Source organism: Oncorhynchus clarkii, chromosome 4, assembly GCF_045791955.1.
Source record: "Oncorhynchus clarkii lewisi isolate Uvic-CL-2024 chromosome 4, UVic_Ocla_1.0, whole genome shotgun sequence".
Taxonomy (NCBI): Eukaryota; Metazoa; Chordata; class Actinopteri; order Salmoniformes; family Salmonidae; genus Oncorhynchus; species Oncorhynchus clarkii.
This window is the reverse complement of record NC_092150.1, coordinates 19,465,360-19,479,001: the sequence shown is the minus strand read 5'-3', so window position 1 is coordinate 19,479,001 and position 13,642 is coordinate 19,465,360. Positions and strand designations below refer to the sequence as shown.

The window sequence follows — 13,642 nt, the reverse complement described above, 5'->3', positions numbered from 1 at the left end:
CAGCCGGGCTAGACAATCTGGACCCTTTCTTTCTAAAATTATTCACCGAAAATGTTGCCAGCCTGTTCAACCTCTCTTTCATGTCGTCTGAGATTCCCATAGATTGGAAAGCAGCTGCGGTCATCCCCCTCTTCAAAGGGGGGGACACTCTTGACTCAAACTGCTACTGACCTATATCTATCTAGACCTATATCTAAGTATGGTTCCCAATCAGAGACAATGATAGTCAGCTGTCCCTGATTGAGAGCCATACCCACCCAAAACAAAGAAATACAAAACATAGAAAAAGGAACATAGAATGCCCACCAAAATCACACCCTGACCAAACCAAAATAGAGACATAAAAAGCTCTCTACGGTCAGGGCGTGACAGTCAGCCTTCTTCTCTGGAGCCATCTTATACATACACACATATTGAGATGGATATTACACTCATATGTACAGAGACCGTATTGCTTCAATTGCACCAATATAAAATTCAAAGCCAGCTGTCTGTTTGTGGACACACACACCTGTCCTTACAGGTTCTCTCTCGGGCCACACCTTAAGCACACAGGTTTATTGAAATGATAAATGGCAGGTTAAAGATCCTGTATGACTATTTGAAAAAAGCAGGTTAAGCTAAGCCCCTCCTCCTTGGAGTCATAAGTGACAGGAAGCTATATCAACATGGCAAGCAATTCAGCAGTACACTACATTTCCCATGAGTACCATAGTCTGAAGAAAAACACAAAAACAGAATCTTTGTCAAAACATATCTTTAATCTAATCTGAAAATATTTTCACCAAATTCTTGCCAAATCTATACAAAATATTTGCACCAAATAAGAGTTCTCCCAATGTTTAAGTCTGTAAGATATACAACAACTCCAGTTACTGTAGCTATTGATGAGGTTGTCTAATATAAAAATAAGCTGAACACAATTAATATTTCACAACAGCAGGGTTTATGTTCAGTTCTGCAGGGGAAGATACAGTATATAGCTAGCTATACAACAGTTGCACATTCAGACTCAAATCCTTTACAAAAAAACTATTTGCCAAAGTTAGAAAACACAGGTAAAATCCTTATACTGTATACATTATTCACACTGTCCTAAAGCAATATTCTGAAATCTTGATCAAATAGATGCATACTACACTATATGATCTATGTCAATTTGTCATTACTGAATTCAATTAAATGGAAGAGGTTTTAATCTGATCTTGAAGTCCTTTTACACACACACACACACACACACACACACACACACACACACACACACACACACACACACACACACACACACACACACACACACACACACACACACACACACACACACACACACACACACACACACACACAGGTTAGAATATTAATACCTGTATTATCAGACAGACTCCACCCTGCTCCACTCACTCATATTGAGATGGATATTACACTCATATGTATAGAGACAATATTGCTTCAATTGCACCAATATAAAATCCAATATAAAATCCTACCGACCTAGTAACAATTTGAGCACAGCCAAAGCCTACTGAGCTAAATATCGACTGAACTTCAATTTGGATATCGGGACCAGAGTAAAATAACTAGCCAACGATAAATAAAGAGATGTTAATAATAAATACAATGATTAAATCCTTGTTTTGCTGTGTAACCTTTAATGACACTCCGCAGCACAGCCCGAAGAGATGATCAGGAAACTCCACCGCTCAAATCAAAGCCCTACCGTGGGCTGTAGCCTATCACCATTCACATCACAACTACACTCTGTTCTTTTTATGTTGATTTTTGGAGGTATCAGACAGTAGCAAGACTTGAACCGCTCAGGATACCAGGCTTTCATTTCTACTGGCCTCCCTCAACCACCTAATAGCATTAACAGCAGCGTGCCTGCCAGCTAGTATTAACCCTGTACTTGGCTCCTGCTCTTAAAGGGATATTTCACCCAAATTACACAATGACACATTAGTTTCCTTACCCTGTAAGCAGTCTGTGCACAAGATACAGTATGACAGCAATCCATTCTTTGGTTTAGTTTCCCTTGCACGTTTTCCAAATGCCAACATTTGTAGCACAAATCTGTCATGGGACCAATTTTATAATTTATTTCCAAATTATCCTAAAGTATTGTGAAGCTCACCAAAGTAACTTATAGATGATTTGAACATGATGCCCAAAAATGGCTAATAATCGGTCCCATGACTTGAATGGGATTTGTGCCACAAATGCTAAACATTTACATTTGGAAACAGTGCCAGGGAAACTAAACCAAAGCATGGATTACTGTCATACCTTGTACATAGAATGCTACAGGGTAAGGAAACCACCCAAATTACAAAATGACACATTGAATTATCCCTTTAAGGACTCTGATTTGTTGGGCAATGTATTGATTCACTGGTATTGTTGTTCCCATATGAACTCAATGTATAGCAGTTAGTGATTGGTCGAAAAGCAAGCACATTATGGGAAGAGACAAGAACATCCACAATGAACCAAACCAAGAATCCTAACAGTGTAGTACAGCATTGCTTGCATAACATACTGTGTCAGGGGAACCCATCGACTCTCACATTTCCCGCCTTCACCACACCTCACACCTGGAATACAGCTATCAAACAATAAAACAAATGAAAAGACTAACCAAATACAAAATGTTACACCAGCCTTATTTGGTGGCACCTTCTCATAAGTGTAAACTTATTAGTGTAAATGGTGTGTTGTGTTATGTAATGGCTACAACACGTGTACAGTAGCGTTCATTCAACACACAGATAGAGTGGAAGCTTCTGTAGTGATCTCTAGAGCAGAGGCATTTTCTATCAACATGGGGGTGTTGGTGATACATATGGGCTATAGAGTTCTCCTCTCCACCTGCTAAAGTCATCACTAACATAATGGAGGCACAGCACTTCATGACATCTCTAGTCCAGTTTCAAGCACTGGTAGGGCACTGCATCTCCAAGCTCTTAAACACAACATTATACAATAACAACCAGAGGGGGAAATAACTATGATCAGATCCTGTAGTGTGTGTGTGTGTGTGTGTGTGTGTGTGTGTGTGTGTGTGTGTGTGTGTGTGTGTGTGTGTGTGTGTGTGTGCGCGTGCGTGCGTGTTCAGGAGTCCATTCTGTCTGAGATTCCTTCCTACAATAAGAAGGTTTGGCCAGAAAGCATCCCCATCCCCAGCGCTGAGATGGAGAGAGGAGAAAAGTGAGCGAGGAATGGATCGGGGGAGAGTCTCTTCAGCCCTGAGTGTTGGTTGAGTGTTGCTCCCCAGGCAGGAGGGCCCCCAGGCCCATCAGATCACCCCATAGTCCCTGAGGGCCTTGAGGAGCACCGTGTCCTTGACGGCATTGAATACATTGCAGATGTTGTTGGTGTCGGTGGCGCAGGTGAAGTGGGGGTACAGCGTCTTGCTCTCCTCCTTGTCCCGGCTGCGAGTCTGCTGCTTATACATCTTCTGTATATACTTCATAGCATCCTGAGCGTCACGTCGCTTTCCTTCAGGTGTGGGGTGAGGGGGAGGACAGGGGCAGGATAGAGATGGAGAGGGAGGAGAGAAAGAGAGGGGAGAGAAGAGAAGAGGTCAGGGGGTGTGGGTAAATGGGAGAGAGAAATTGGAGGCCAATAGAAACAAAGATGAAAAGCAAAGGATAAAATTCCAAGATTGTACAGAAGTACAAAAATCATTAAATATGTTCTAAAGCAACCATTGCATAATGTTACCATCGCAACGCTACAGCGCAAAAAGTTTAAATAGCAACTTTACATCAAACGGCCAATATGGATGAACCTAACCTCAGGGCGTCAGGTAGCCTAGCGGTTAGAGTGTTGGACCAATAACCAAAAGGTCGCTGGTTTCGAATACCCAAGCCGACAAGGTGAAAAATCTGTTGATGGCACCTAATTTGCTCCAGGGGGCCGTACTACTATGGCTGACCCTGTAAAACAACACATTTCACTGCACCTATCCGGTGTATGTGATAATAAACAAAACTTCAATTCAGAGTTTATGGAGGAAGGAGTAAAGTCTCCCCAAACCCCCTGGAGGGATGGCTTGGCGATGCAAAGTGCAGGGTATTTATAGTTGCCATGGGCAACATGCCGGGGGAGTGGACGTGTGGTGGGGAAGCTCTAGAGAGACTCGGCAACCTTCCTTCCACATCAGTGGAGGCACATCGTTAGTAAACTATGTACCCACACCATACACATGAAATCAATCACACATTCAACCCTTGCTGAAACAATAATCCCTGCATTAAGAAATAATGATTTGGTACTTAAAGAACATTATGTTTACTGGTTTTGCTATAGCCAGCATGGTTATGTATTCATGTGAGAACTCATCCTATGAAACCCCTTTCAAAAGAGGTTTGAAATGACTTTCTAAGTGACTTTTTTGAATATCATAAGGCAGGGCATCAACTAGATTATTGAGTGGATGGTCAAGGGGCTGGAACATAATTACAAAAAAAGCCCAAACAGATATAATATTTAAAAACAATCATTTCAAACCTTGCTTACTTATGTACACAATCACATAGACAGTATCTCTCTATTACGCATGGGAATACTTTGGAACAGATTTACAAAACTAAAATCACTTGGAGCTAATTTGCTGGTGGTTTTACAGTCTTTTTTTACATGTCCAACTATAATGCAAAAACCCACCAGTTGGGGTCATAAGGTCTCTGTTATTCCAGCCAGAAGCAGCAGTTAGCTACAACTTCATCGCTCTGAGAAAGAAAAACTAACACCAAGGGATGTGACTCAATGAGTTTACATCCATCATCACACCTCTATTTACCTCGATGGAGGGGATGTGTGTGTGTGTGTGTGTGTGTGTGTGTATGCACGTGTGTGTGTGTAGACCTACCTGTGAACCCTGGGAAGTACTTCTGCAGGTCGGACGCCTGGATCTTATCAGCGAGGATGTCTGTCTTGTTGAGGAAGAGGATGATGGAGGTGTTGAGGAACCAGGGGGAGTGGATGGTGGTGTAGAACAGAGCCAAGCTCTCCTCCATACGGTTCTAATGGGGGGAGAGGAGGGAGGGGGGGGGGGGGGAGACAGAAGGGAGAGGTGGGAGAGGGGGGAGAGGAGAGAATATGGGGGCAGGAGCACAGTGGAGGTTAATGAATTTAGAGAGAGTCTCAAAAGTGGCCAGGAAAGATAAGTGGCTTAGTGAGCCTTGGTCAGGAGGGAGGGAGGGTTGGAGAGATAGTGGTATGGCAGCAGGTTTTGATACGCAACACTGAAACCTGTTGGCCATGGCCAGAAAAACCTCTGGATAGAAAACGGTTTACTTGGTTGAGACCAAAATACAAACTATGCTATGAAATGAAGGCCAAGGACAACACAGAGGATAAACAGATAGACAGACAGATAGACAGGCAGATAGACAGGAAGGCAGGCAGACAGGCAGGCAGGCAGGCAGACAGATAGGTAGAGACAGACAGGCAGTCTGCCAGTCAGACAGACAGAGACAGGCAGCCAGCCAGTGTGTAAGACAGACAAGCAGGCCGAGACAATCAGACAGGCAGAGAGACAGAAAGACAGACAGGTACTCACATCGGTCTCTCTCTCCTCCAGGACCTGATCGTACTCACTGAGGGAAGCCAGGAAAATGAGGGATGTGACGTCCTGAAAACAATGGATCCACTTCCGCCTCTCTGACTTCTGTCCACCCACATCCACAATCCTACCCAGTGAGAGAGAGAGAAAGTTAGAAACACCTGTTAGAGCATCTTTCAACACACACACACACACACACACACACACACACACACACACACACACACACACACACACACACACACACACCATTGTGACCTTTATCAATAAGGTGTTTGTGATGCCACGCAAGGCAGGGGCCTTGTCTCAACGAGGCAGCTGGTCAGAGTTGTTAATGAGCGAGAAGTGTTTGAGGTGTAGCTAACACTGTGAGAAAGGCTGAGAGGCATATCCTCCTGTGTATGCCGAGACTTATTTCTTCTCTCTCCTTCTGTCACACATCAAACCTGTTTTTCACAGTTTTCAAGTCCCCATGCAAATGAGCCTCATAGAGCATTTGGCTCTAAATAAAGGCCATAATTGATACCTCACCATTTCTATCCCTGTATCCTGCCTGCCTGATTACAGAGACAAATTACAGTCCAACCTTTCACAACAGGGGTGGTGAAAAATACCACACCTGAACACAGCTGGACCTTTCATATTAATAACACAAAGGTTTCGTCAAAAACAATGACATTGCCATGTTCAAAAGCACAAAAATAAATGTGTATGTTTTCAGCAAGTTTTCTGGGTAATGTGATTGTATGTGCTTGTAATTCCACTGTGTCTAAAACAGCCAAGGGTAGAGTCAGACAATATCAAAGATAGCCTATAGCTTAGTCCACAATCTCATCAGCAGCTCTGGTGTTCTATTAGTTCCCTTGAAGTCTGGGTGAGTCCAGGGTGAAAAATCTGAGTGATATGAGTGAGGGTGCGGTCACCTGAGTGTGATTTTCTCCACAGTGAAGGAGTAGTCATGGATGCCGGTGGTGGGGAATCGAACTCGCAGTACGTCCTGAGCAGTGGGGATGTAGTCTGGGGCTGATATGCGGTCCAGATTTGTCATGTAGCTGAAATGGACAGAAGCAGAGAAAGAGGGAGAGGGCAAAAAAGAGAGAGAAACAGACAAAGAAAGAAAAAAAGAGAACACAAAAAATGTGATACAATTATCTTTCCCATGGTAATGACAATGGTAGTAGCAAGTTCATTCTGTACATGAGACATGTAATATCAATTGTATATTACATACAACAACAATCAACACAAATTGAATCGTGCAGAAGGAATTGAGCTGGGAAATTAGAAAAAGGCACATGGAGTCCTTACCACTGTGTTGGGATTATTGTTTTAATGGTTTATGTTGACACAACCTGTCATTAATTGGATGTTGACTGACTGTGTGCATGTTTCTTATCATACTGCTATAATGACTCAGAGCTAGCTGGGTAAATACTGAGAGAGCAGGGAGAAGGAGAGAGAGGACAGGAGGGGAGACAGGTAGGGACAGATAGCAGTCCAACATTAGGCCTATTTCATTTTCTCGTAATGTGATGCATAATTTACTCTGACATCAACTTGTTGACTTTGTCTGTATCAATCTATTCAATTTCAACTTAGTAAATTAATTCTAAAAGGAAAATAACTTTACTATCGGGTAGCTTTCAAGAATGGGTGGAAAGTGAAAAAGTATACTTTTGAGAAACGATCTGTATTGTGACCGAGTCCACAGATGACGCAGTCCGTATTACACTCCTCACTGCCCTCACTCACCGGGACAAAAGCAATACCTATGTAAGAATGCTGTTCGTTGACTACAGCTCGGCATTCAACTCCATAATTCCCTCCAAGCTCATCACCAAGCTCAGGACCCCGTGACTGAACACTGAACACCTCCCTCTGCAACTGGATCCTAAACTTCCTGCCAGTCTGCCCAAAGGCAGTGAGGGTAGGCAACAACACATCCACCACTCTAACCATCAACACGGGGGCCCCTCAAGGGGTTTGTGCGTAGTCGCCTCCTGTACTCCCCGTTCACCCACGACTGTGTAGCTGCGTACGACTCCAACCCCATCTTCAAGTTTGCTGACAACACGACGTGGTAGAACTGATCACTGATGGTGATGAGGCAGCCTATAGGGAGGAGGTCAGAGACATGGCTGTATAGTGCCAGGATAACAACCTCTCCCTCAACGTCAGCAAGACAATGGAGCTGATCATGGACTACAGGAACAGGAGGGACAAGCATGCCCACATCGGCATCGATCGGGCTGTAGTGGAGTGGGTCGAGAGATTCAAGTTTCTCAGTGTCCACATCACTAAGGAATTAACATGGTCCACACACACCCACACAGTTATGTAGAAGGCACAACAAAGTCTCTTCTCCCTCAGAAGGCTGAAAAGATTTGGCATTAGCCCTCAGATCCTCAAAAAGTTATACAGCTGCACCATTGAGAGCATCTTGACTGGCTACATCACCGCTTGGAACGGACTGCAAGGCACCAGACCAAAAGACGCTACAGAGGCTGGTGAGTATGGCTCAGTACATCACTGGGGCCGAGCTCTCTGCCATCCAGGACCTCTATACCAGTCGGTGTCAGAGAAAGGCCACAAAAATTGTCAAAGACTCCAGCCACCCAAGTCATAGACTGTTCTCTCTGCTATTTGATTTGATTTATAAAATGAAATCAAATGGTGCCGGACAAGATGGCTGTTTGTGAATATGTCTTTTTAACATGGCTGAGATCTGGTTGTGCATTTATTTGTGGAGAATTAGCCCCCTCCAATGGACATCATGTACTTTGCAGTTGATAAGGACAGTGTACAACGCACAATGCTGTACAATGGGGACACAGTTCTGTGAATGAAACAATATTTTTTTTTCATTCGTTGTGATTCAGCCTCTACTGAAAAAAGCAGGTGCAAACTTAGCAAATATTGCACCTGGGGCAAACGCTTAGTAAATGTCTCCCACGGCGAGAGAGACAGAGAGAGAGAAAAAAACAGAGAGCGAGACCAAGAGATACTGGTGGTACTCACTACTCTGTGGAGTCCAACAGCTGGTACTCGCTGCGGCGGCTGTAGCAGACCCGGAGGCCTGGGTCGGCCCAGAGACGGCGGATGGCATCCACATTGCCTCTGTCCAGCTGGGTGACAGAGACATCCACATCCTGCAACCACCTGTCATACATCTGAGGGCAGATAGATAGATGCTAGAGAGGGTGCCTTTCACTCATGGTTAGGCCAGTTTGATTGAACAGTATGTAACCAGACCCTGACCTCATTCTCTGGGTAGGCATAGGGCAGTCTGAGGGTGATCATGGCCCGGGTCATAGCCTTCACAGCTGTGAAGATGTTCTGGTAGATGAGCTTGGCGAAGTCCCGTCTTTCCTCCTCAGAGAAGCCTCTTCCATGGATGATCCTCATCTGTCTGATGAAGGTGGTTTTCCCACTCTCCCCCGTGCCTGAGGATACATAGCCCAGTGGACAGTCAGAGACAAGAAGAATATGTCCACTTCTCAGAAGATGATTAAACAATGCAATGTTACAATAAGTTGTTGATACACTGAAGAGAGTCAGAGCCATCATTACATCATTCAAATTTGCATTTGGAAACATTCAAAACCTCACACGTGCTTTCAAGCTATACCAGCCATCTGCCTAGTGATATAACCTGGACTCACGGGTAGACATAACATAATTTACATTTACTATGTTACGTCTAGTCTATGAGACCAGGCTGAGTGACAAACCTGCTATGAGAGGAAACAGCCCTCAGGTAAACGCCTAAGAGGAATGCATAGTTAAGCATAAACTAAAGCTTTCGCGAAGTTGACAGATTTTACAGCTATAGGCCACCGTCAAGTCAGGGTGGTAGTTTATTGTAGCCTAATTAATTGGTTATGATACAGTTATTACACTTGAGAACATATTCCACATCTGACTTGTCCTGTCCAAAGTACCCTTTGCAAAGGATTCAGGTTAAATGTTGGGTTTATGTAGAGGCTACTAAGTTTCGAATAAATAAATCCTGTCCAAAGCGTCCTTTGCAAAGGCTTCAGGTCAAAATGCTGGGTTTATGTGCAGGCTAATAAATAAATGTAATAACATTTAATAATCTCTCTAGTTCTTCACCTTTTATTCCCCTTTCTTCAAATGGTTGAGTTTTTATTTGACAGAGTATTATGTGTATAGAACTCCAGGGATGCAACTTAGGTTTTAGAAGTGGGGGGACATCATTTTTTGGTGCTCGGAGACGTCTGCATGGTCCTAAAGCACACCGTTACACAGGAAGCTCACCAGATGTGGCATCATTCATTTTCAACGAGTGCACACAGAGAAAGGTGCGGGGAAGTGTCACGTTCTGACCTTAGTTCTTTTGTTACCTCTGTTTTAGTATAGTCATGGCGTGAGTTGGGTGGTTAGTCTATGTTCTTTTTTCTATGTTGTGGTTTTGTGTTTGGCCTGCTATGGTTCTCAATCAGAGGCAGGTGTCGTTCGTTGTCTCTGATTGAGAATCATACTTAGGTAGCCTTTTCCCACCTGTGTGGTGTGGGTGATTGTTTTCTGTTATATGTTTGTCACCTTACAGAACTGTTTCGTTCTCCTTTGTTATTTTGTTTTGTGTTCTCTGTTTAATAAATATATGATGAACACTTACCACGCTGCGCTTTGGTCCTCACCTCATTCCAACGACGAGCGTTACAGAAAGGTGTGAGAATGCTGCTACTGGATCAGTTGAAAAGGTTAAGCTCTGCTCAACTTATGCACATGTTACGCGGCCACCACTGACGTTAACTAATCAAGTGAGAAACAGATGTTTGCTTTAAAATCTTCCGTTCATGAAACATACTGTTGTTTAACTTGTCATTTGTTACGGACAAGCAAAACCAAAAAAATATATTGAGGAAAGCCAATCATCTTTGTGTCTGGTTTTCCAATTCTATATGATGTAAATTTGTTAGAATACAGAGACAAAATCAGAAGGTCAACGGCATGGAGGATTGCAGAGATTGTTTGCACAACGTTTGCTTGTGCTGCTAGCTAGCTATGAACTAAACCTAAACTTCAAAACTGTGATCAAAGCCACCATTTGTAAATGTTTTGACTAAATTCAATTGTGAAATTTGCCCACTAAAGTGTAGAATTCACCAGTAACACACATAACATGTAACATGTAATATGTTACCAATTGGATTATGGTATCTTAACATTATGATCCTCATATTTTAGCTTAGTTATGGCTCTTTCATTATACCTGTGTCATGAAGTTGATTATTATAGCTCACTTCCTATAAAATACATAGGCCTACATGTATAATGCACATGAATGCATTATAATGCTTCTGTCTGGTTTTAGACCCCATCATAGCACTGAGACTGCACTTGTGAAGGTAGTAAATTACCTTTTAATGGCATCAGACCGAGGCTCTGCATCTGTCCTCGTGCTCCTAGACCTTAGTGCTGCTTTTGATACCATCGATCACCACATTCTTTTGGAGAGATTGGAAACCCAAATTGGTCTACACGGACAAGTTCTGGACTGGTTTAGATCTTATCTGTCGGAAACCATTCACAGTTTGTCTCTGTGAATGGTTTGTCCTCTGACAAATCAACTGTACATTTCGGTGTTCCTCAAGGTTTCGTTTTAGGACCACTATTGTTCTCACTATATATTTTACCTCTTGGGGATGTCATTCGAAAACATAATGTTAACATTCACTGCTATGCGGATGACACACAGCTGTACATTTCAATGAAACATGGTGAAGCCCCAAAATTGCCCTCGCTAGAAGCCTGTGTTTCAGACATAAGGAAGTGGATGGCTGTAAACTTTCTACTTTTAAACTCGGACAAAACAGAGATGCTTGTTCTAGGTCCCAAGAAACAAAGAGATCTTCTGTTGAATCTGACAATTAATCTTAATGGTTGTACAGTCGTCTCAAATAAAACTGTGAAGGACCTCGGTGTTACTGTCACACCCTGACCATAGTTTGCTTTGTATGTTTCTATGTTTTATTTGGTCAGGGTGTGATCTGAGTGGGCATTCTATGTTATATGTCTAGTTTGTCTATTTCTATGTTTGGCCTGATATGGTTCTCAATCAGAGGCAGGTGTTAGTCATTGTCTCTGATTGGGAACCATATTTAGGTAGCCTGGTTTGTGTTGGGTTTTGTGGGTGGTTGTTCCTGTCTCTGTGTTTGTTGCACCAGATAGGGCTGTTTCGGGTTTTCGCGGTTCTTGTTTTTGTAGTTTATTCATGTATGGTTTCATTATTAAAGAACCATGAATTATAACCACGCTGCATTTTGGTCCGCCTCTCCTTCACCAGAAGAACCCCGTTACAGTTACTCTGGACCCTGATCTCTCTTTTGATTAACATATCAAGACTGTTTCAGGGACAGCTTTTTTCCATCTACGTAACATTGCAAAAATTAGAAACTTTCTGTTCAAAAATGATGCAGAAAAATGAATCCATGCTTTTGTTACTTCTAGGTTAGACTACTGCAATGCTCTACTTTCCGGCTACCCAGATAAAGCACTAAATAGTTAGTGCTAAATACGGCTGCTAGAATCCTGACTAGAACCAAAATATTTGATCATATTACTCCAGTGTTAGCCATCCTACACTGGCTTCCTGTTAAGGCAAGGGCTGATTTCAAGGTTTTACTGCTAACCTACAAAGCATTACATGGGCTTGCTCCTACCTATCTCTCTGATTTGGTCCTGCCGTACATACCTACACGTAAGCTACGGTCACAAGACACAGGCCTCCTAATTGTCCCTAGAATTTCTAAGCAAACAGCTGGAGGCAGGGCTTTCTCCTATAGAGCTCCATTTTTATGGGATGGTCTGCCTACCCATGTGAGAGACGCAAACTCGGTCTCAACCTTTAAGTCTTTACTGAAGACTCATCTCTTCAGTGGGTCATATGATTGAGTGTAGTCTGGCCCAGGAGTGTGAAGGTGAACGGAAAGGCTCTGGAGCAACGAACCGCCCTTGCTGTCTCTGCCTGGCCTGTTCCCCTCTTTCCACTAGGATTCTCTGCCTCAAACCCTATTACAGGGGCTGAGTCACAAGCTTACTGGTGCTCTTTCATGCCGTCCCTAGGAGGGGTGCGTCACTTGAGTGGTTTGAGTCACTGATGTGATCTTCCTGTCTGGGTTGGCGCCCCCCCTTGGGTTGTGCCGTGGCGGAGATCTTTGTGGGCTATACTCGGCCTTGTCTCAGGATGGTAAGTTGGTGGTTGAAGATATCCCTCTAGTGGTGTGGGGGCTGTGCTTTGGCAAAGTGAGTGGGGTTATATCCTTCCTGTTTGGCCCTGTCCGGGGGTATCATCGATGGGGCCACAGTGTCTCCTGACCCCTCCTGTCTCAGCCTCCAGTATTTATGCTGCAGTAGTTTATGTGTCGGGGGCTAGGGTCAGTCTGTTATATCTGGAGTATTTCTCCTGTCTTATCCATTGTCCTGTGTGAATTTAAGTATGCTCTCTCTAATTCTCTCTTTCTTTCTCTCTCTCGGACGAGCTGAGCCCTAGGACCATGCCTCAGGATTACCTGGCATGATGACTCCTTGCTGTCCCCAGTCCACCTGGTCGTGCTGCTGCTCCAGTTTCAACTGTTCTGCCTGCGGCTATGGAATGTTGACCGGACGTGCTACCTGTCCCAGACCTGCTGTTTTCAACTCTCTAGAGACAGCAGGAGTGGTAGAGATACTTTCAATGATCAGCTATGAAAAGCCAACTGACATTTACTCCTGAGGTGCTGACTTGCTGCACCCTCGACAACTACTGTGATTATTATTATTTGACCATGCTGGTCATTTATGAACATTTGATCATCTTGGCCATGTTCTGTTATAATCTCCACCTGGCAGAGCCAGAAGAGGACTGGCCACCCCTCATAGCCTGGTTCCTCTTTAGGTTTCTTCCTAGGTTTTGGCCTTTCTAGGGAGTTTTTCCTAGCCAGCGTGCTTCAACACCTGCATTGCTTGCTGTTTGGGGTTTTAGGCTGGGTTTCTGTACAGCACTTTGAGATAGCTGATGTACGAAGGGCTATATAAATACATTTGATTTGATTTGAATGCGTACTTTGGGTA

General features: G+C 43.6%; 1 protein-coding gene across 3 annotated transcripts in view; it reads right to left on the bottom strand.

The window, feature by feature from the left end:
* Positions 1-3,113: 3,113 nt before the first annotated feature.
* Positions 3,114-13,642, bottom strand: part of LOC139407610 (guanine nucleotide-binding protein subunit alpha-14-like) — a 32,765-nt gene continuing 22,236 nt past the window's right edge. For all 3 annotated transcript variants that reach the window (XM_071151438.1, XM_071151437.1, XM_071151439.1), the window contains 6 exons: positions 8,825-9,009; positions 8,585-8,736; positions 6,490-6,618; positions 5,564-5,693; positions 4,871-5,024; positions 3,114-3,495 (listed from right to left, as the gene is read on the bottom strand). In XM_071151438.1, coding sequence (XP_071007539.1) covers positions 3,293-3,495; positions 4,871-5,024; positions 5,564-5,693; positions 6,490-6,618; positions 8,585-8,736; positions 8,825-9,009 — 953 coding nt within the window. In that variant the 3' untranslated portion in view covers positions 3,114-3,292. The remainder of the gene's footprint in view (positions 3,496-4,870; positions 5,025-5,563; positions 5,694-6,489; positions 6,619-8,584; positions 8,737-8,824; positions 9,010-13,642) is intronic.